Source organism: Lissotriton helveticus, chromosome 8, assembly GCF_964261635.1.
Source record: "Lissotriton helveticus chromosome 8, aLisHel1.1, whole genome shotgun sequence".
Lineage (NCBI taxonomy): Eukaryota > Metazoa > Chordata > Amphibia > Caudata > Salamandridae > Lissotriton > Lissotriton helveticus.
The window spans coordinates 285,235,452-285,257,008 of NC_136069.1; the positions used below are offsets into that span (position 1 = coordinate 285,235,452).

A 21,557-nucleotide genomic window follows, 5' to 3' on the forward strand; every position below is an offset into this window, starting at 1 on the left:
GAACAACTCTTTGACCTTATCGTATGGGAACACCTGTCGAACAACTGCTTCGTGGAGCTCCGGCAACACCTCCTGGACAGTAAGCTAACCGACCCTCGACAACTCGCCGTCGAAGCCGACCGGTGGGAAAGCACCCGAGTTGGCCGGAACGCACCCAGCGAAGTATCCAGACCGTATCGCCCCCGAGGGGGAGGAGGGAGTCAGGGTCGGGGGAGAGACCCCGGCCCCTCGTCACCCCCCAGAAACCCCTCGACCCCGGTTGGCCGAGGAAGCCCTGCCGTCCGGGCCGGTTTCCGGGCCAACATTACGTGCCACAGGTGCCAGCGACCCGGCCACTACGCCAGTGATCCCAACTGCCCAAAGAATCCGAACACTACCCCCCGCCAAGTTGCAGCGGCGGCCCTAGGGGAAGAACTAATCCCGGAAGACCAAGAAGAGTACGAGACTGATCCCTCTGAATGGGCACCCGCCGCCATGGCACTGGTCTGCTTAGGGGAGAGAGACATGATTCCGCGGGCCCCCCTTCCCGCCAACACCCAGAAGTACGGTCAATGGGTCAACATTAATGGCCGCCGGGCGGAAGCCCTCCGCGACACCGGGGCCAGTGTAACGGCGGTCCGACGCCACCTCGTCACTCCCGACCAAATCTTGCCGAACATTCTTTGCCCTGTCCGATCAGCCGACAACTCCGAAAGCCTATGCCACATGGCCTGCGTCCCCTTCGAGTGGGGAGGAGTAACAGGGATGTTAAAAGTAACTGTCCGCGATGATGCCCCCGTGGACTGCCTCCTAGGAAACGACCTTGAAAGCTCTCCCTGGGCAGCTGTCGAACGGAGGGAGCACCTGGGGATGCTTGGCCTCCCCGAATGGGTCTGCGTCACGACCCGGTCCATGACCGCCCGCGCGGTCCCCAGCCCAGAAGAGCCCGAGTGGCCAGAACCTCCTCCCGCGCTCATCCCAGAGGAGGCCGCCCCAGGAGCCAGTCCATTGACCCAAACCGAAGAAGGATCCGACCAGCTTCGGGACGTCCCTGACCTGGCACAATGGCGGCAGGAGGGAGGCCCCACGCAGGAACAATTCCGGGCCGAACAGAAAACCTGTCCCTCTCTCGAAGGACTCCGGCAGCAAGCCCTGGCCCAGAGCACCGGGGATACCTCGGGGGCCCACTGGATCTACTGGGACCAAGACCTGCTCTACAGCGAGCAGAAAGTGGCAGAACTAGGGGCCAGTCGGGTGCTGGTGGTGCCCCTTCACTTCCGAGACTTCCTCCTGAACTTAGCCCACGATGTCCCCCTTGCCGGACACCTGGGGCAGGATAAAACCTACGACCGCCTGGTGACCCATTTTTTCTGGCCCCACATGCGAAAGGATGTCACCAACCACTGCAAGGCCTGCCCCACCTGCCAGGCCAGCGGAAAAAGTGGCCGAAAACTCAAAGCACCATTGCAACCCTTTCCTGTCGTCACCACCCCGTTTGAACGAGTGGGAATAGACATTGTGGGGCCCCTCGACCCTCGAACAGCCCAAGGACACCGGTTCATCCTGGTCCTCGTAGACCACGCCACTCGCTATCCCGAGGCCATCCCTCTTCGGACGGTGACGGCCCCCGTGGTGGGCCGGGCCCTGATGGGGATCTTCTCCCGGGTGGGGTTCCCCCGGGAGGTCGTCAGTGACAGGGGCACGAACTTTATCTCCAGATATATGAAGTCTCTTTGGCAACAATGCGGGGTCACCTACAAATTCACGACCCCCTATCACCCGCAAGGAAACGGGCTGGTCGAGAGGTTCAACCGCACCCTCAAGGGGATGATTATGGGCCTAGAAGAACCCCTTCGACGCCAGTGGGACGTGCTACTTCCCTGCCTCCTGTTTGCCTATCGGGAGGTCCCGCAGAAGTCCCTCGGCTTCAGCCCATTTGAACTCCTGTACGGGCACCCCGTCCGGGGCCCCCTCAGCCTAGTCAAGGAAGGTTGGGAGCAGCCTCCCCAGAAAACTCCCCCGGACATCTACAGGTACCTCCTGGCTCTCCGCAACCAGACCCGGCGGTTCCGAGACACCGCCAAAGCCAATCTCGAGGCCAGTCAGGAGGACATGAAGAGGTGGTACGATCAGCACGCGTCCTCCATTGAGTTCGAACCGGGACAACAGGTCTGGGTGATGTCCCCGGTTGAACCCTGTGCACTCCAAGACCGATGGTCCGGGCCCTTCAAGGTAATCGAACGCAAAGGGCCCGTCACCTATTTAATCGACATGGAGACTGCCCGGAACCCCCTACGGGTCCTCCATGCCAACAGGCTAAAACCCCATTTTGTGCGATCCGAGCTCAGCCTCCTGATGGCTACCGATAATGGGACAGAAGAAGACTCCGAACCCCTTCCGGACTTACTGAGGGCCTTCGAGCAGGATGGCTCAGTGGAAGGGGTCCAGCTCTCCGAGGCCCTGTCCCCGGAGCAACGCCAAGACTGCCAAACGCTCCTGAGGCGGTTCGCCTCCCTGTTCTCCCTCACCCCCGGAGTCACCCCCTGGTGCCTCCACGATGTGGACACCGGGGACAGCCCTCCTATCCGACACCGGGCATACCGCGTACCAGACCGGGTACGAGCCTGCATCCAGACCGAGGTGTCCAAAATGCTGACCCTGGGAGTGATCGAACCCTCAGACAGCCCCTGGGCAAGCCCAGTCGTCCTGGTTCCCAAGGCGGCCGCCCCGGGCGTTGCCCCTGAGCTCCGGTTCTGCGTGGACTATCGGGGGCTGAATGCAGTTACCAGGACCGACGCTCATCCCATCCCCCGGGCCGACGAGCTAATTGACCGGATGGGGGCCGCCCGCTACCTGAGCATCTTCGACCTAACAGCGGGCTACTGGCAGATCGGCCTCACCCCTCGGGCCCAAGAACGATCCGCCTTCTCTACCCCAGACGGGCACTACCACTTTAAAGTCATGCCCTTCGGCATGAAAAACGCCCCGGCCACGTTCCAACGGCTGGTAAACCAGGTACTGGCGGGCCTGGAAGACTTCAGCGCCGCCTACCTGGACGACATTGCTGTGTACAGCCACCAGTGGACCGACCACCTCCGCCACCTGCGGGAGGTTCTACACGCCCTCCAGCAAGCCGGGCTCACCATCAAGGCCAGCAAGTGCCAGGTTGGCTGAGGGTCCGTGACCTACCTGGGACACCAAGTGGGAAGCGGGCTAGTGGCCCCTCTCCAACTCAAGATTGCTGCCATCCAGGCCTGGCAACCCCCTACGACCCAAACGGAGGTCCGGGCCTTCCTGGGGCTCACCGGATACTACCGGCGGTTCGTGAAGGACTATGGCAGCATCGTGGGGCCCCTCACAGAGCTCACCTCCAAAAAGGGCCCCAAAACCGTCAACTGGACCCCGGACTGCCAATCGGCCTTCGAGAAACTAAAGACCGCCATGTGCACGGCCCCCGTGCTCCAGGCTCCCGACTACAGCCGGGAATTCATTGTGCAGACGGACGCCTCCGATCATGGTGTGGGGGCCGTCCTCTCCCAACTCAACGCCGAAGGGGTCGACCATCCGGTGGTCTTCATCAGCAGACGCCTCTTGCCCCGAGAACAGCGCTGGAGCACCATTGAGAGGGAGGCCTTCGCCGTAGTCTGGGCACTCAAGAAGCTCCGGCCATACCTCTTCGGCACCCACTTCCGGGTGCAAACAGACCACCGACCCCTGCAATGGCTGATGCAAATGCGGGGGGAAAACCCGAAGCTGTTGCGCTGGTCCATCTCCCTGCAGGGGATGGACTTCACGGTGGAACATCGTCCAGGCCAGGACCACGCCAACGCCGACGGCCTGTCACGCTTTTTCCGCCTCAGCGAGGAGAGTCCCCAGGAAGATGGCTGACTCTCCCCGCCTTCAGCTGGGGGGGACGCATGTTGGACAGGCCGCATGGTCGGGCTGCCCCCCTCCCCGCAATGGGACCTGGACCCTGGCTCCCCCTGCATCCCCAGCCAGAGTCCCCGACGACCACCCGAAGTACACTGCAATTCCTCACCCACAAGACACCAGCTCCGGACCCAGCTGGCCCGGGTCACCATCCACACCACGGCCTCGGCCCAGCCGCCATCTTGGGGCACTGCAGCACGAGGCCGCGTGGCCTCAACTCGACCCTAACCCTGGGCCCGGCCGGCCCCGACATCGGGGCACCAACCTCCCCCCAGGAGGCAGAGTGACCACTTGGCAAGTCAATGGGAGAAGGAATCGTCAACGGCTCTCCTCCGCCAGGTGTCGATCACCCCCGGCCGCCCTGGGCGCTGGCTCCACCCCCCTGCTGGGTGTCTGGACGCCCTCATCCCGGACCTCCCGGCCCCCAGGCGCGAGGGTCCGGACATCAAAGGGGACCAGACCTATAACTGGGGCAGTGCCAGACCAGGAAGGCAGTTGTATCCTGGAGTCGAGAGACCCGAGAAGAACTCATCCGTGACTGGCCTGCTGGCGCTGCCGCGGCCCTCTGCCTCGTGAAACCATCGTCTCGGCCTGCTGGCGCTGCCGCGGCCCTCTGCCTAGTGAAACCATCTTGGCCTGCTGGCGCTGCCGCGGCCCTCTGCCTAGTGAAACCATCTTGGCCTGCTGGCGCTGCCGCGGCCCTCTGCCTCGTGAAACCATCGACTTGGCCTGCTGGCGCTGCCGCGGCCCTCTGCCTCGTGAAACCATCGACTTGGCCTGCTGGCGCTGCCGCGGCCCTCTGCCTTGTGAGACTACCATCTTGGCCCGCTGGCGCTGCCGCGGCCCGATCCACAGACCCTCCAGCTCGAGGATTGTGAGCTCGCCCCTTACCACTACCTGTACCGATCCGGTACCAAGACTGTCCCGCTACCCCCTTTCCCTACAGAGACTAGAAGTGAGAGGACCCCCGGGTCCGAGATATCCTGTATCGCTGATATCCTTGCCTTAAGAACCTTATATAAAGCATTGAACTCGACTTGGTGTGGTGCCTGTTTGTGGGGAGGGAGGTAACTTGTCTGTACGATCGCCGGAGACGGTCCCCCTCGGGGATCTCTCCCTCAGTATCCGGCCGACCCTCAGGGTCCCCGTCTAACATATATGTTTATATATTTTACTGACTTTATATAGCGTTGTAAAGGCTTGCGTGGTAAAGGCATATGTTTGGTAAAGGATTGCGTTGTAAAGGCACTGTGTGGTAATGGATGCGTGGTAAAGGCATGCTTTGTAAATGCGTGTGTTGTTAAGCCATTCAACCCTCACAAGTTGGTAAGTCAACACTTATTTGCCCGTTGCTTACCAGGCTGTACTTTTGGGGTGAGAAACGAAAGTAAACACATCTACGTGTCATGAGGGTATAAAAGCAGAGGATAGTTCATAAGAAAACATGTACCCTGTAGAGAAAACAATATAAACAACAATTTTTATTTTCTGTGTTACTGCACAAATCCACTACCCATCCAAAGATACAATTCTTCAACCCAATGCGGATTTAATGGAATCTTCAGACTGGACTGACACAGCCAATCGTGTAGCAGCACAGACATCAAGTAGGGTAGCCAATATGGCCAGAGTCAGTGGACTCATATGGCCATATACCTAGCTTGCTTATTCTATAATAGTACATTTTATTAGTATGGGTTATTACACAACTCAATAATAGTGATATCCTCGCATGATACACATTTTTAAAAGGAGGGATGCTTGAAAAATGAATAGCTAAACCCAATAACTCATCTGGTAGTAGGCTGAATGTCTGTGCGAGGACTGCCTGTGGTCTGACCAGAAAAGGACAACAATCCTGCCTGGAAAAGGATTACCACATCCAAAGTCCATAAAAGTGTCATTAATTCGAATATTAGAAAATGTTGGCCTTGCGTTACTCAGATGACAGGTAACACGGTCTAAAAAGTGCTGCCACTAACTCGGAACAACAGTGGAAGACACCTCCTGACAATTTGTATTGTTTCAACTCAACATAATTATTGACCAAGGTCGACTCATTCACGAATGTGATTCACTTTCATACCAATGGCTTTTGTAATAAAGACGCCATCTTCAATTTGATGCTATCAAACAAATCTTCCTATTGCAGTAATCAGACAATCACCGAAGATATGATATGTATTGTTACTCCGCATCACTCTAACCTACAATGCAAATGCGTTCTGATTGTATATTTTTCTGATATGTGCATATGTATATCTCTAATTACTCAAAAATTAATAAACAAATGTAAACAAAAAAATCACACTAATCTTCCTATGAGGGGAAAAATGTGTAACCCTTTCTACAATGAATGCCTACAGCTTAACTGCATCCGGACCCATGGCGGGGTAGCCTAGGTACCTCCCTCGAATGGGCTTGATATATATTATATATAAAAAAAAAGAATGAAGTGCCAGGGCCCTCGTCAGGAGGCCACTATAGCTTGCACCACCCATTGCCCTGCCAGCGCTGCCAATGACTACTAACACAACTACTAACCTTCGCACTCCTGCAGTGTGACAATGCAGACTAATCTAGGCCACCCTTAGATGTAAGAATGGTTGGGTGGCAGGTATTAGTCATGTTTTATGTATACTGAATTACTAAACAACTGTTGTGCTCATCTCAAAACTGGACTAACAGCGCCATATAAAGAGCAATTGCATCAGTTAAAGTTATAATATTTCTAGAAAGAAGCAAAGGCTTTACAAGTAGAGGTTTATGGTCTGACAGTGCGGACAGAACAAGATAAAGTAACATATATTGCAGTGGAGTAGATAAGGAGATAGGGCAGCGCTTAATTTGTGCCGGTGGTTTCCAGTGCTCAGCCACATGGTGGCGTTGTTTGTTTTGATGAGCACAACAGTTGTTCAGTAATGCAAAAGACATTACAAATGACTAATACCTTGCATCCCAGCTATTCTTGCAGCTTTGGGGCTGGAAAAGTGTGAATTGTCACACTTGTAGGAGTGTGACTGTTAGAAGTTGTGTTGGCACTGTCACTGGCTGGGGCAATGGCTAGTGCTAGCCGTGGTAGGCTCCCGATGAGGGCCCTGGCACTTTTTGTTTTACAAATTAAGCACTGGAACCACCACAATGCTTACTTATAACTTCGACACCGTGAACATCTGTTATAGGATTTTTACATTTGTGTGTTTCTGGACTTCTAATGTGCTTATATCTTGTGGAGTATACATTAATAAATAAACATATAGAATAGTGGGGTGTTCCTTCAATGGCCATACATTTCAATTATATACCTATCCACAAATTTTGGAATGGATGACAGAAAGAATTCTTTATATAGTAAACAAAGATTATTCAAAAATTACTTCTGTCATCCATTCCAAAATTTGTGGATAGGTATATAATTGAAATGTATGGCCATTGAAGGAACACCCCACTATTCTATATGTCTTTGCTCCCCTCTGTTCCTTGGCCACAATTGTTCTTCTGAGGGGGTCCCATCGTACATGCTGCTACATTAATAAATAAATACATATAGCTCTTCAGTGCTCCTGCCAGGTTTTTGCTACTACTGGTTGGAGGGCGGATAAGGCAGCTACAGAAAGTAAAACACTATAAAACACGGCTTATGCTACTTGCCCATCGCTGGGACAAAGGACACCGCGAGGGGTCAACAGTTGGTTATCAATGGTCAAGGGGTGTGAGACGTCCCTTCCCCGAACCCTAGTATTTTAATAAGTGGACAGGCATAGCAGTTACCAATGCAGATGTTGGATAGTCACGCCATATAGGGTGCACTGGCACAATGCAAATGGTGCCCCCGCCCCTTCACCTTTGGAATGTGTCGATGGACCCCCGAGGCTCCCATATGTCATAGCTATTTCTAATCCTGAGGATAATTGGGTGCCCCCTACCACTATGCCTTCTGAGACGCCGAATAGGGTGAGGTTGTGGGACGAAGTATGAATAAACAGCTCAACGCCACAAACCCAATGGCTGGATTCACAAAGATGTACAGAACCATCTCAGATGTGCACCATTATACCGCGTTCAGATCTCCAGAGAGTTTCAATGGACCAAATTTGGCTTTGGGTGCATCTTCTGAGGTCATGTACAATTCGGGGCGCATTCATTAAAATGACTCAATATTTACTCGGTGCTTCTTGGAGATGGGCAGGACAGCTCACATATGATCTAATGCAAATCTTCGTCAATAAGGCGTAACACCGCTGATGTAAAGCCGAGGTGGTGGAGGCATCGCTTTAATTTCACAGCTCCTAGCAGGGTCACTGGAATTGTGTGGCAGATGAGCACCAAATTTTGTGGCAGTGTTGACTATATTACGCGGCACGAAATGGCAAGTGGCGTGGGGATATAATGTAAGGGTGAAGATTTTGCCTCATTAGTACCAGCTTAACCCCCCAACAACCGACATAAACTGAAAGGTAACCAGTGAACCTTTGGGAAGGGCCTTCCACTAGCAGCAAGATGCGTTGCTGCATTTTTATTTTCGATTCGTTTGAACTAGAAAATGTTTGTTCAAATCTGCAGATGATGCATTATGCGGAAAATGTGGCAAATCCATATTTATGTGGGAAATGACAGAGCCGCAAAATCGCATAGTTTCAGTGGCCCTACTTTACAGCTAGTAAAGTCTGGGAAACCTATTGGTGTCCAAATAAGATGTGATACAATAATAAAGATTATGATTGTGCGGCACTGAGAAAAATGCTTCCCATTGGAAAGAAGAGCTGGCGCCCGTGCCTCAATGAACGAGCTGTGATGAAATATGAGTGGGGCAGAGGGAGGAGGCTCAAAGAAGGGGTGCACGCGGTCCACGTGTGTGCTGACAAGCAGGCAATGTTTATAAAATGTGCGCAAACGACAGCAGTGGAAAGGAAAACAGATGGCGCAAACATGTGCACCGCCACCCGCTGACTCTGCAACATAAAAGCGGAAGCACAGTGCCATTCCACGGGGAAGAATTTCAGGTCACACCCCTCTGGGCGTTTGCAGCTTACGTTCTTCACAGCATACCTGCACCATTATTCACCAGAGAACAAAGCGCAGCAGCAACTGCCTCATACCAAGAAATAAACGGCGACAACTCTGGTCAACACACATCACAGCCCCACGGGGGAAGAGAAGAACTGATAACACGTGTCGGGGTCCGAGGCCACATTACTAGATGGCTCCGAAAGGGTGTGACGTGGCCAATGTTGAAAAGAGCTAGAACCAGGGCCACTGGTATTATGCCATTCTACTGCCGCTGATTTTTATCGTATCATTTTTCGCAGAATTTGCCACATGATGCACAATCTACTGTCATTTGGAGAGTTTTAACAACAAAAAATGTTTCTAGCTCTAACGGGTCGCGCACTGGAAGGCCCTTTCCAAAGGTCAACTGGCCATCTTTCATTTGCTCATTTCTTTACTGGGTTGTGGAAATGGTGCTAATGAGGTGAAATCTTTTCGCAGACAGTATTCCCGTGTAAAACGTACAAACTAGTAATACTATCAAAAAATGTGCTGCGTTATGCCGCTTAAATTGGCTTTTTGCCGCATAGTTTAGTCAACCTTGCTGCATACCTCGGTGCTCCCCTGCCTCATAATTCCAGTGGCCCTGTCTATAAGGCAGGCAGTGCCAGATGGGCTGTTGTGACAGATCAACATTCTTTGGTCTTTTTTGTAAGTTTGTGGGGGTGTTTTATAGTGTGGTGGGCTGGTCTTTCCTGATGATTGCCCTACTACTGATACAGACATTGCCTGCACAAAGCACAAATGCGTGCACTCTCCTCTGCCTTGCACTGGCTCCCGGTCAACAAGAGGATCACCTTCAAGCTCCTCACCCACGCTCACAAAGCACTCCACAACGCCGGACCAGCATACCACAACGAACGGCTGTCCTTCTACACCCCGAACTGCCAACTTCGCTCCGCCGACCTCGCCCTCGCCACCGTCCCACACATCTGCCAAACAACCACCGGCAGCAGATCATTCACCCACCTCGCCGCCAAGACATGGGACACCCTCCCTGTCCACCTGCGTCAGACCCAGGACCTGCTGACCATCGGGAGACTTCTAAAGACCTGGCTGTTCGACCAGTAGCTGCTTCGCCCACATCCCCGTAGCGCCTTGAGATCCTCATGGATGAGTAGCGCGCTCTACAAATGTTTGATTGATTGATTGATTGCTTAAACACCTGTTCTTTCTAAGTTCAAAACTGCCCCACTTGCAAATATGGGGACATTTGTAGCTATTAAATAACTAATGGGGGCTACTTTTATTTTGGTGCCCAGGGCTATTTTCTGTCCCGGACTGACACTGGCTAGAATTGATCAGTGAAATGCATTGGGCAGAACACACATTTAAGCAACAACTATGAACAAGCTTTAGCAAAGCCAATAGGTCTGGCATTGGCTGCCAGCCTTTAAGGTTTTGTCACTCCTTGTTTTGTTTTTCCATGGTATTTGCAGAACCTAATTGTTGGGAAAGCTGCCACGCCATAGTCAATCTAAAAAACAAGCATTTGCAATGCAATAAGTCTTGCATTACTGATAGTTTGAGGTATTGGCATTGCAAATAATAATGCAATGCCAATAGCTCATACTTTCAGTAATGCGAAACCTAGTGCATTGCAAATGCTTGCGTAGTGAGCCAGGAACCAGCCTTGTCTGTTTCTGTGCAGTATTATAAACTGCTCCTAGAGGTCCCTAGTGAGCAAGGCACCAGCAATGCATGTCTTGGTACAGTACCGCAAGCTATTCCTAGAGGTCCCTAGTGAGCACGGCACCAGCATGCATGCCTACAAAGTTGGCGTTATTGGCATTATAAATGGCCATATTTTTTTACCTAGCCATGTTGCAGGGTTTAGTACCATATGTGGGCAAAAGGGGACATCTTTTGGTCACATTTGGTCCTGCACCGTGCAAAAGATATGGTAATTCTACCCTACCCATAATGCATTGCATGCAAGACAGTACTAAGAGTACATTCAAATAGCTATGTCCATATATACAATTAGTTGCTTTGAAATGTGGCAAAAGAATTATTACATTCATTTCGGATTAGATGGACTCTGTGTTGAGCAGAGGAAGGGAACAACACGAGTAACAGGGGGTGTCCTCATGGGAGGTTACAAGAAGAGACAAGCAGGGCCGGACTGGCCATAGCGGGCACTGGGCAATCCCCCGGTGCGCCGCATGGGTGGGGGGGCCGGTTTGGGGCCCCTGGAGGCCGGTTTTGTTACAGGGCCGTTTTTGCAGCATTGCTGCAAAATCGGCCCTGTAACAAAATCGTCCGAAAACCGGCCCCGACAAAGTGCTCTCGGCGGCACCCACAACCCCCTGGGAGGAGGGGGGCCGGCCTAGCTCTTTGCCAGTGCCGTTTTGGTTCCCAGTCCGGCCCTGGAGACAAGGCGGTACTCTGGAGGGACTACTAAGCCTATTGGCCAATGAAAAGCCACCATTTACAAAGGAGAGGGACAGGAGCCAATTAAAAAGATGGGCAGAAAGTGGGAGGAGCTTAATGCCCAAATCCTGAATACAGCATGTTTCAAAGAGACAGCACAAGCACTGCCGAGGTGAGACCTAAAAACCCGCTGACTAAAAGCAAAAAATATTTCTGGGTCTCAAAAAGCACACATTGCCATAGTAATCCCTGCTACTGAATGGAACTACTTTGTGTGTGGATGTGCTCCTTGTGAAAAGGTCAGATTGCTGTTACTCACAGTGAAGTTAGTTAATGTCTGAAGTGGGCTGGCCCATGATGAAGTGGACAGATTATATATATCGTGCGCTGCGCCTGGCATCCAGTGCCCAATCCAGCGTGTCACCCGAATTGCGCATCCCTGAAAACCCGCGATGCACCACATTGAAGCATTGTGGGTCGTGTAGTTCTCCTACACAGGACTACATGGGTGTGCCTAATGGGGGCGGAGCGAGGCACATAAAATTATGGAGGCAGGACTATTTTCGCCACAGCACTTACAACTGGAGAGGGGCGCCGAGGAAGGCTGACAAGCCGAAATGCATCCGCCCGAGACTTCACTGAAATAAAGTGCTCTTTTTGAATCTCCCCTGGGGTCGCTATTCTTTCTTGTTGGAGGAGAGATTGTTTGCCATGCAATATAGCGTCATGCCAGAACGCTACTTCAGTGTACCCGCGCTACATAAGTGGTCCAAATTGTCTGACAAGCTCGTCTGAGCACCCCTGTTTGACTGTGTTAGTAGTAGCGTTTGGAACCCACCTCGATGCTTGGAGGAAAACGGCGGTCGGGAGTAATTGCTTCTCCTGTCAGGGTGACTGGGATTCCTGTGCCTGCCCACGCTAAAAGACTTCAGGCGGAGCGGTTGTAGCGAATACAGGGGAGACCAGAGGGAGAACTGGACGTTGGTGGTGCCTCACCTCCCAGCAGGTTCGTGCGCTGCTCCTGGCATCCAGTGCCCAATCCAGCGTGTCACCCGAATTGCGCATCCCTGAAAACCCGCGATGCACCACATTGAAGCATTGTGGGTCGTGTAGTTCTCCTACACAGGACTACATGGGTGTGCCTAATGGGGGCGGAGCGAGGCACATAAAATTATGGAGGCAGGACTATTTTCGCCACAGCACTTACAACTGGAGAGGGGCGCCGAGGAAGGCTGACAAGCCGAAATGCATCCGCCCGAGACTTCACTGAAATAAAGTGCTCTTTTTGAATCTCCCCTGGGGTCGCTATTCTTTCTTGTTGGAGGAGAGATTGTTTGATATATATATATATATATATATATATATATATATATATATATATATATATATATATATATATATATATATATATATATATATATATATATATATATATATATATATATATATATATATATATATATATATATATATATATATATATATATATATATATGTGCCAAACCTAAACAAGCAATGGCAAAGCCAATAGGTCTCGCCTTTGGGACAACCAGAGAGAGTGCAATGCAGGTGAGCGGGGAGAAGCACAGGGGCAAAAAAATCAATGGGAGAAGTACACGAGGGAGAGCACGTAATGAAGGGAGGCACGGACGGCAACACAGAATGCAGGGGGAGGAGAAGTAAAGGGGAAACAATTAGAAAAAAACGTGCACTCTCATCTAGTGCTTACCTGAAAGGAATAAAGTATTACTCGAACACCAAGCAATGGAAGCAGAGAAGCCATCATATCAAAAGTTATAATAAAGAGGCAATGCTTCATGGAAAGGGACAAATACAAGACTGACAGGCAGGAGCGGGAAGGTCACGGAAGGTTCGGTGGGGAGGGGAGACAACCAGAGAGAGAGCAACGCAGGTGGGCAGGGAGGAGCACACAGGTGAAAAATCAACAGGGGGAAGTACTGAAGTACTTGTGGGCCAGCACACCATGGAGGTAGGCGGGGAGGACAGAGACACGGGCAACACAGAGTGCAGGGGGAAGAGAAGTACAGGGGAGATAGTAAGAAAAACATGCACTCTCATTTAGTACTTAACTGAAAAATAGAAAATATTACTTGCAAACCAAGCCACGGAAGCAGAGAGGCCAGCCAATCAAAAGTCACAAAGAGGCAATGCATCATGGGAAGGGACACATTCAAGACTGGCAAACTGGTAAATGAATAAGAAGCAAGCAAGGAAAGCCAACCAATGGTAAGCAATGGGTGGGCTCCAAGCCCCTGTATGGTCATGGTTAGTCCACAGTATGTCTCTCAACAGACAGCGCATGTACTGTCTTCTAGACGAGACCTGTGAAAGGCCACCCTTATGTGGCAAGCAGTCAATTGTGGCTGCCAACAGTTCAGGGTGTAGCATGCAAGCCAGTACAGAAACAATGAGGGACGATTTGTCTGAATTCCAACCTAGCAAAGTGTTGGGCTTGTCCCAATAGAACAATTCTGTTTATGATACATCAGTGAACCAGGAGGCAGTACTCAATGAGTTTAATTGCCGCTCCTCTGTGGAATTCCACGTCAATAAATTATACATAATAGCTTTCAAGGCAATTGTGAAGCAAGAAATCGTTCAAAGGCGTAGGGCCAGATGTACACAACCTTTTAATGGTCACAAAACCAGAGATTTGGTAAATCAGAGGGTTTGTAGCCATTAAAAAGCATTTTTCTATTTACTAAACACATTTACAGATTCAGAAAAGTGTTTCCGCATCAGTACATGATTTTAGAAATTGATTATGAATAACTGTTTGGAAGCAGGGTGTTGGGAGAATCCCTTCCACATTATGATTCGCAGCCTGATGCATCAATGGTTTATGACCGTAATTCAGGTCGGAAACGATTGACTAGTTAGTGACTTCCGAGTTGTGGCGGTAACTAATTTGCAACGGGGAAGAGGATTATTTGGAACCCCTTCCCTTTTGAAGGTGTCCATTTTGTACATGGTATGTGAAGTAGTCACTGGCCCATGGGAAACTTTTTTTACATTAAAAAAAGAAACCTTTTCTATACAGTCTTATTTGCTTTATGAAAACTGGCTGCATTAAAAAAATGTTTTGCTTTATTTAAACACAATAACTGACACTGTGGTCTGCTGGCCATTTGGTGGTACCACCCCTGTGATTGTGTACAGGCATGGGCATGCAACCTGCGACCTGCCAAATGAAAATTATTTTATAGGTCGTTCTGCTAGTCCCTGTGATTCTGTATTTTGCGAACCAACCTTTTGGTACATTGTTTTATTCACAAAATAAGACCGGATTTGCAGAATGTTGGTTCGCAATTTGTGGAAACTTTTTGCGAATATAATCTTTGCACATCAGGCTAAAAATTCATAAAAGGGGACTTAAACAGTTTGCATCTGCGAACCATGCTGCCAGACATATCTTAAGTAGGTATTCGTGTCAGGCACGGAGGATGTACAGCCATGTATAAATATGGAAAAAGCTGCAATTCAAATTCATGCAAACAAACACTGTCCCATGATGTTTTTCTTGCAAAAGTTTTTATGTGAGCTGTTAACTGTAGATCATCCCTGGAACGTGGAAATCTCGTGGTGTTTGAGGGCACTGCCATTTACATTTGCAATCTGGACATAAACAGTTTTATGAGGCACCTGATCCAGGTTCACCAGGGATGAGTGGTAGTAGTCTACATGTATTAAACGACAGCACAAAATATTTTATAGGAATAAGGTATTTTTAATGTACAAAGATTGACTGTACATATATGCAGTAACACCTAGTTACAAGTTACAACTGTGTTGTACAATTGTAGTAGTTATATGGTGTCATGGTCAAGGTGTTTGCTTTTGTATGGGGAGACCTGAGATCTAATCCAGTATTTCCCTTTTGACCAAATTGTGTCATTTAGGACAAATCCTTTAACCTACCTGCGCCAAAGTCGCCCTTTATCATGTTCCACGAACCATGGCAAATGAACTCAATGACAGTGAGATAGGTTACATAACAACTAGTCGCACTTTACGATCATCTGATACAAACTAATATCCAAGCCCCCCGTTGCGTCACTGACCTTTGCAGGGATGGCGGCTTCCATGCCGGCTTCCGCAACTTCCGGAAGTTGAAGAGCGACGCTATCGGAGAGCGCAGTCCAAGAATGGAGGACGAAGACGAGGCGCTGCCCGCGCTCTGCTGGGCCTTTGATTTCGACATTTTGGAATCGGTGCTCTCTAAAACAGAGAATGGTGCAAGTTGTTCAATGCTTGATTCGGTTCACAAGACCGCATATACTTTTCCTTCCACGAGGCGCCTTCCTCCCCTTCGGCTTTGCACAAGTGCGCCTGAATGCAGAGAAAGTCAATGTCTGATGATGACAGGTGAAAGTCAAAGTCCACCAATTTACTGTGAACACTTCGGCAGCCTACTGTACCGCCACGCGCATGCGCGACACCCCTTGGCTCCATCCCACCGCCTGACATTTCATTACTTTCCTCTTGAGTTACAGCATCATGCATCACAACGCCGACACACGGACAAGCACAGCGGGAGATTGTTATCTTGCACTGAGAGGCACATTCATGTCCGCTAGAATGATACTCACCCAACTATTCATCACTAGCCCCATCACGTCAGAGGCCTCCCAATCCTACTCTCCACTACCATCCTCCATACCTGGGTCCCTTCACGTCTTACAACCTGCCGCCTTTCAGTTGTTTTCGACTTCCCACCTTTCCCTTAACACCCTTCACTCTCCCAGTACACATTCCCTCCCCATCACCTTTTGTGAGACTCTCCTCTTGCCTCACTAGCACTGTCTAGCCTCCCCTCTATTCCTACACCCAGGTGCTCTTGGATATTCAGTTTCTCCCCCTTTTTACACTTCCTTCTGCTTCCTTTGCCCCAGTGCCCCCACTCTCCTGGTATGCCTGTCTCCAACTACACAACCTCACTAACCTCCCCTCCCTTTGCCCCAGAGCACTCCCACACCCCCACCTTCTTATCCCACTGTAGCAGCTTCATCGGAGTCCCATCCATCTCCTTGCCATTCCCTGCCCTCCTTCCCTCCAGCACCCTTCACTGGAGCTCGCACCCCCTTCACCCCACCAGCTGAGGGCCCATCAAGCACATCATTGCAGCTTACATAGTCCGCGCTGGTCTCCCTGGCCCCACTGGACCTCTTCTTCGGTTCCCCTTTAGATGCTGATCCCTCGGTGGCGTGGCATGCTCCCGCATTGACTTCTCAGCTCAACTAACCTACTTGACTGGTCTCACCGCTGCGCGTCCTGATGTGCCTGGCTGTACTGCCTGCGTTGGTGTGATGTAGCATTGCTCCTTCGTTGTTTATGCCTGAGTCATGTCTTCTGTCCCATTTCTTGCACATCCCTACAGCTCTATAAATAACAATGGCCATAATTGCATCCCTCAGTGACAGCTCATCTACAATGTAAAATGCACCAGTCTGTGGTACAGTTATTAAAAATTTGTACTACACAGACACATATTTGGCACCATTTGCTTTGTAAGCATGAGGCAGAGCACATGCATTTAGGCGATGTTGCCAATGCCACCTTTTAGCTTTTTTTGTTTATATCCAAGGACTGAACCTGTTAGTGAAGTTTCTAATTCCAGTTCCAGGTCGTGGTTAAGATGGGGGTGTATGGAGCCATGGAAATACATGACCTCCCAGTTACCCTGATGCCACGGGAGAGCATGACCCTTTATCCCAGAATGAGTTCCGTGGGGCTAAATATGTTGGTCTGGAGGGAAACTCATGAGGTTTCTGCTCAGGGATCAGGCTCGGAGAGATCAGGTTGGAAACTGACCCTTCTCTTCCTGATAGATCCCAGGTTTGGTGCCAACAATGGCATCATTCTATCACTGTGAGTGGGGATCCAGGTTTTGGGGCAGACTCAGAGTTCAGTCCTAGAGTTGACGCGGCTTGAGAAGCTCCCAGTGCTTTATATTAGTTTCCCCTCGTTCCAGTTAAACAATAGCAATCTATATTTCTTTTTTTAACCAGAACTAATTTTATATTCTAATGTAATGTTAAAGTTATGCTGCCGTAGGAAATGAGGTGGGATAGGCGCGGGTGGGAGAGAAAAAAAACTCATCGGCATGTGTGCCACAAACACACATATACCCACACACACATCACCCAGGGTATATTTGGTGCTTCTGTGGCCCCTTCACTTAACATATGAAGCTCCTTCTCATGTTGCTAGACAGTGAATATTTTTATACGCCTTAAATGAATTCTTTAACATCAATCATTCTCTTACACTGACGCCATTTTCACTTTCAGATGTAAGAAGTGATACCATTGGCTTTATTTGGATGTCTTTCACCGAACCCAATCCTGATTGCCCTGACTCCTAAAGATCAAATATCACAGTACAGGTATGTAAATTTGATTAAAATTGTGGTGTTATATGTGAAGAAACTAATACAATTCAACAAAATCAGCCATGGTAACATCTGATCGAAATAAAATACATTCAAACCAAGAATTAAAATGATATTTCTTGAAATTATGTACTGTAATGTAAACAAGCAATCCTTAAAATAACGGAAACCCTGTTGTATCACGTGAGCATCACTAGGGAGGGGCTTTGGCTCTGCCCACACATTGGTAGCCAGGATTACATGTTTTGATTGAATAGAAGTTGTGTGCTTCCACAAAAAAAGTGCTTGCCCTCCACACAGCTGTCATCACTTTAGTTACTCAGTTGGCTGAGCATGGACTTTAAATGGCACACACATGTCATTGTAAAGCTCTTAAAGAGTCTAAGATAACTTATGGTGTTTTTCTATGGCAGAAGCACAGATAGAAGGGCAGTCATTAGTCTACAAGGGTCTGAGGTCTGGCTTGATGGTAAAACGGTCACATGGCTTTTTAATCAATATAGTTCTACTGATCAAGGCGTCCACAATCAATCAGAACATTTTTGGAGAGCGCACCGCTCACCCGTGAGGGTCTCAAGGCGCCGGGGGGGTGGGGGTGGGGGAGGGGGAAAGGTGGGTGCTGCTACTGCTCGAAAAGCCAGGTCTTGAGTAGTCTCCTGAAGGTTAGCAGGTCATCGGTCTGCCGAAGGAGGATGGGGATGGTGTTCCAGGTTTTGGCGGTGAGGTGGAAGAATGATCTGCCGCCGGAGGTCGCTCTTCGGATGCAGGGGACGCTGGCGAGGGCGATGTATGCGGAGCGGAGCAGAGCTGGCGGTCGGGGGTGTAGAAGGTGAGTAGTCTGTTGAGGTATGGTGGTCCGGTGTTTTGGAGTGCCTTCCATTTTTTTGTGTACACAGTGGTTGACCACTCCAACTAGGTCTCCTTCCATATCCATTAAAAATAAATAAAATTCTCCTGCACTACTCATTTCCCCCCCCCCCCCAATTGAAATGTATTCTTATTTTTCTCAATTAATTAACGAAGAGCGCGGACGATATTTTCTGAGGGAAGAGGAACACATTCAAAATCAACCACACAGCAATGTTGGTGTCCCCTTCAGGACGGAATTCATACTATTTTTAAAACAATCTTACATCTTTTTATTTTCCTTTTACTTAATTGACTGCAATACACTGAATGGGAGAAAACAAGAGTGCGAGAATGAGGAAGTTGTATAGTAGGTGTCTTTATCTTATCGAAGGCTGCCTTGCTGGACCAAAAGCACCCTGTGGGTAGATGTGTCGTTTACATGGAAGAACATATTGCATTTTACTGCAGAATGTCTCTGATATTACCACAAACCTCCCCTGCAGCGAGCACAATATCTGTGATTCCCCACCCCTCAGAGTCACCCAGAGAGCATGTCTTAGAAAGTTCAGAGTTGTGAGATTTATAAATGTGGGCCACTTTTTTGTGCTCTGCGCATGTCCCAGGTGAGCAGGCACCATGTTTCAGGGCCAAGGTCTGTCCATATTCACGAACACATTTCAGAAGTGCAGTGAAGCTCCGCAGTCCGCCGGTTAGTACTGTTTGTAGATCTATAGCCCGGGCCTTACACCTGCTGTGTTTTACTGCTGTCAGCGAATGGTCGATGCAGTGAGGGGCAGTTCCCTGAGGGTGGGTGCCTTCCTGTTGTCTCCCATTTTTTGTTATCATCCTTGTCAACAGCGCCCTCCTTTTCAGCTAAAACCCAAGCTGCTCCTTTCCTGTGGACCCTGATGGGCGCACAAGTGACTCGTATTCTTTTCTTCTGTTTACTCTTGCTGTACAAATGCTGCATTGGATTTGGCAGGATTAGGAGATTATAGAGTATTTATCAAGGGTAAACTATTCTTCCTTCCCGCGGCACAACTCTTTGAAGCTTCTCCAGATGACGAGCTGCCCTCCAGAAATATGTTGGCAGCCAGAGCTGCAGCACATACTGAGGGTTACATCACAGGCCTGGCACCAGGCCTTAGTGCCTTCAATATTTCCCAACAAGCTCCAGAATTGATTGGAGCTAAACAAAGTGGGACCAGATACATGGCAGTGTGAATTTAAGCGGATGCCTGTGGAATGCCTCCCACAGGGGGCGCCAGACAACCAGTAATAGTGTAAAATATGGACCATTGTCAGGTCAGGAGGTACACACATGTCACATCGCCTGGGGCTCAAAATCCTTTCATTGGATCTAGTTGGAAGGACAGAGCCAGAACATGCTTGGTAGTGTGATCCTCTGTTTCTTCAGCCCGCAGGAAAAGAGAAAGGCTACATTGTATACCACTCTTAATAGAATGTACCTAGGTGGGAGTGGTACGGCTGTTAAATGTGAGCGTTGCGATAGGGATGGTGAAAGGGCGAAGGAGTCGAGTATGGTGACCAGACCAGTAAGAGTGAAATGAGGGAAGAGGTCTCCAGTCCAAGGTAAGAGGCGATGAAGACAGTTGTCTTTCCCAGGAGAGTTCTTTTAGATGAAGGGGATGTTCAAGAGAGGTAAGGCCGCCGGAAAATTGAAAGATTATATCTGTGAAATAAATCTTCTACCGGTCGTTGGGAAATTGAATATATTTGTAATAATGGTGTTAGGTACTTGTTGAATGTTCTATCGTCCATGTTCGTGTTGGTGTTAGCCGTCAAGGTGTTATTTGTCTTGCTTTATTTCTGTGTTTGCATGTATATGTGTAAAAGGGGATATGTGTAGCATTAGTTATTTAATATTTTGCATATGCTGCATACATTTGTGTAGAATGTTTTAGTTTAAGGATTCTGTTCAGCCTCAATATAAGTAGAATGCATGATCTGTAAGTATTGCATGTCCCGGGAATGCCAAGCTTCTTATTGTGACCTGGGTGCCATGTTAAAGGAAATTGTGTGGCTACTTCGTCGCTATTAGAGGTACTTTTCATCCTTTAATTGTGAAGCGTGTCACCACACAGCCTCGTCAGGTGGATGATTTCTGAGCTTCAGAACATTAAGAAGCCCAAATAGCATCTGTGAGCTATACATTCAAAATCTAGAGAAAAGCCTTTATCCGTGGTAGGTCTAATGTACCTTTCTAAACATTGCCAGATTGCCATCCTCTTCAATTTCCAAATGGCTGCCCCAAGGCTTTCTCAATTCTGCAATTTTTAACCTCATGCTTTTTTTTCAGCTTCTTGTCTAGTTTATCTAGGGCCCTGATACTGTCAACCATCATCCACTGTTATACAGTCATTAGCCTATATAGTCCTTCAAACTGATGACAAGCATCCAGTCTAGGCTGACAAGGAATCCTCCCAGGCAGATTGATTTGTATTTCTCCTCTTCACAGTATCTGTTCCCAGGGTAACAGCACACGCTGTAGCCTAACACGATTCTAATGCAAGTAGGGTAAATGCTCCCTCTAACCCAGGTTGGATAGTAAGCTTGCTGTTAATGGGGTTCTGTGGGCCCTTCACAACCCTGGGCCCCAGTGCCACTTCACCTGCTGCACTATAATAATTACAGCTCTGCAAACAGTCATCTATCAGGGAATTAAAACACCATCCATAAAACGGGTGGTAGACAGGAAAAACATGTTGTGAAAAGAGGAGTCTAAAAAAATAAAAAGAACAAATTCTTAAGCTGAGAAGTGCAGGTACTCTCCCTTTCAAAATTTAAAAAGTGCAGGTACTCAGTGCTGGACTGTTCCTGCCCATTTAAAGGACCGCGTACAGTGCTGTCTAGCAGGCAGATTAACCCTCCACGGCATGTTGTGATTACTCACAATCGCAAGCAATAAGTTGCAGATACATTTCTTTAGCAAGGGCATCACGAA

The 21,557-nt window shown here is 49.2% G+C and overlaps 1 protein-coding gene across 1 annotated transcript in view; it reads right to left on the reverse strand.

Moving 5' to 3' along the window:
* The window catches only part of EXPH5 (exophilin 5), a 482,109-nt gene that overhangs the window by 65,145 nt on the left and 395,407 nt on the right, over positions 1-21,557 (reverse strand). Inside the window, exon 3 of the mRNA XM_078657054.1 lies at positions 15,414-15,570. Within this exon, the coding sequence (XP_078513180.1) occupies positions 15,414-15,570 (157 nt within the window). The remainder of the gene's footprint in view (positions 1-15,413; positions 15,571-21,557) is intronic.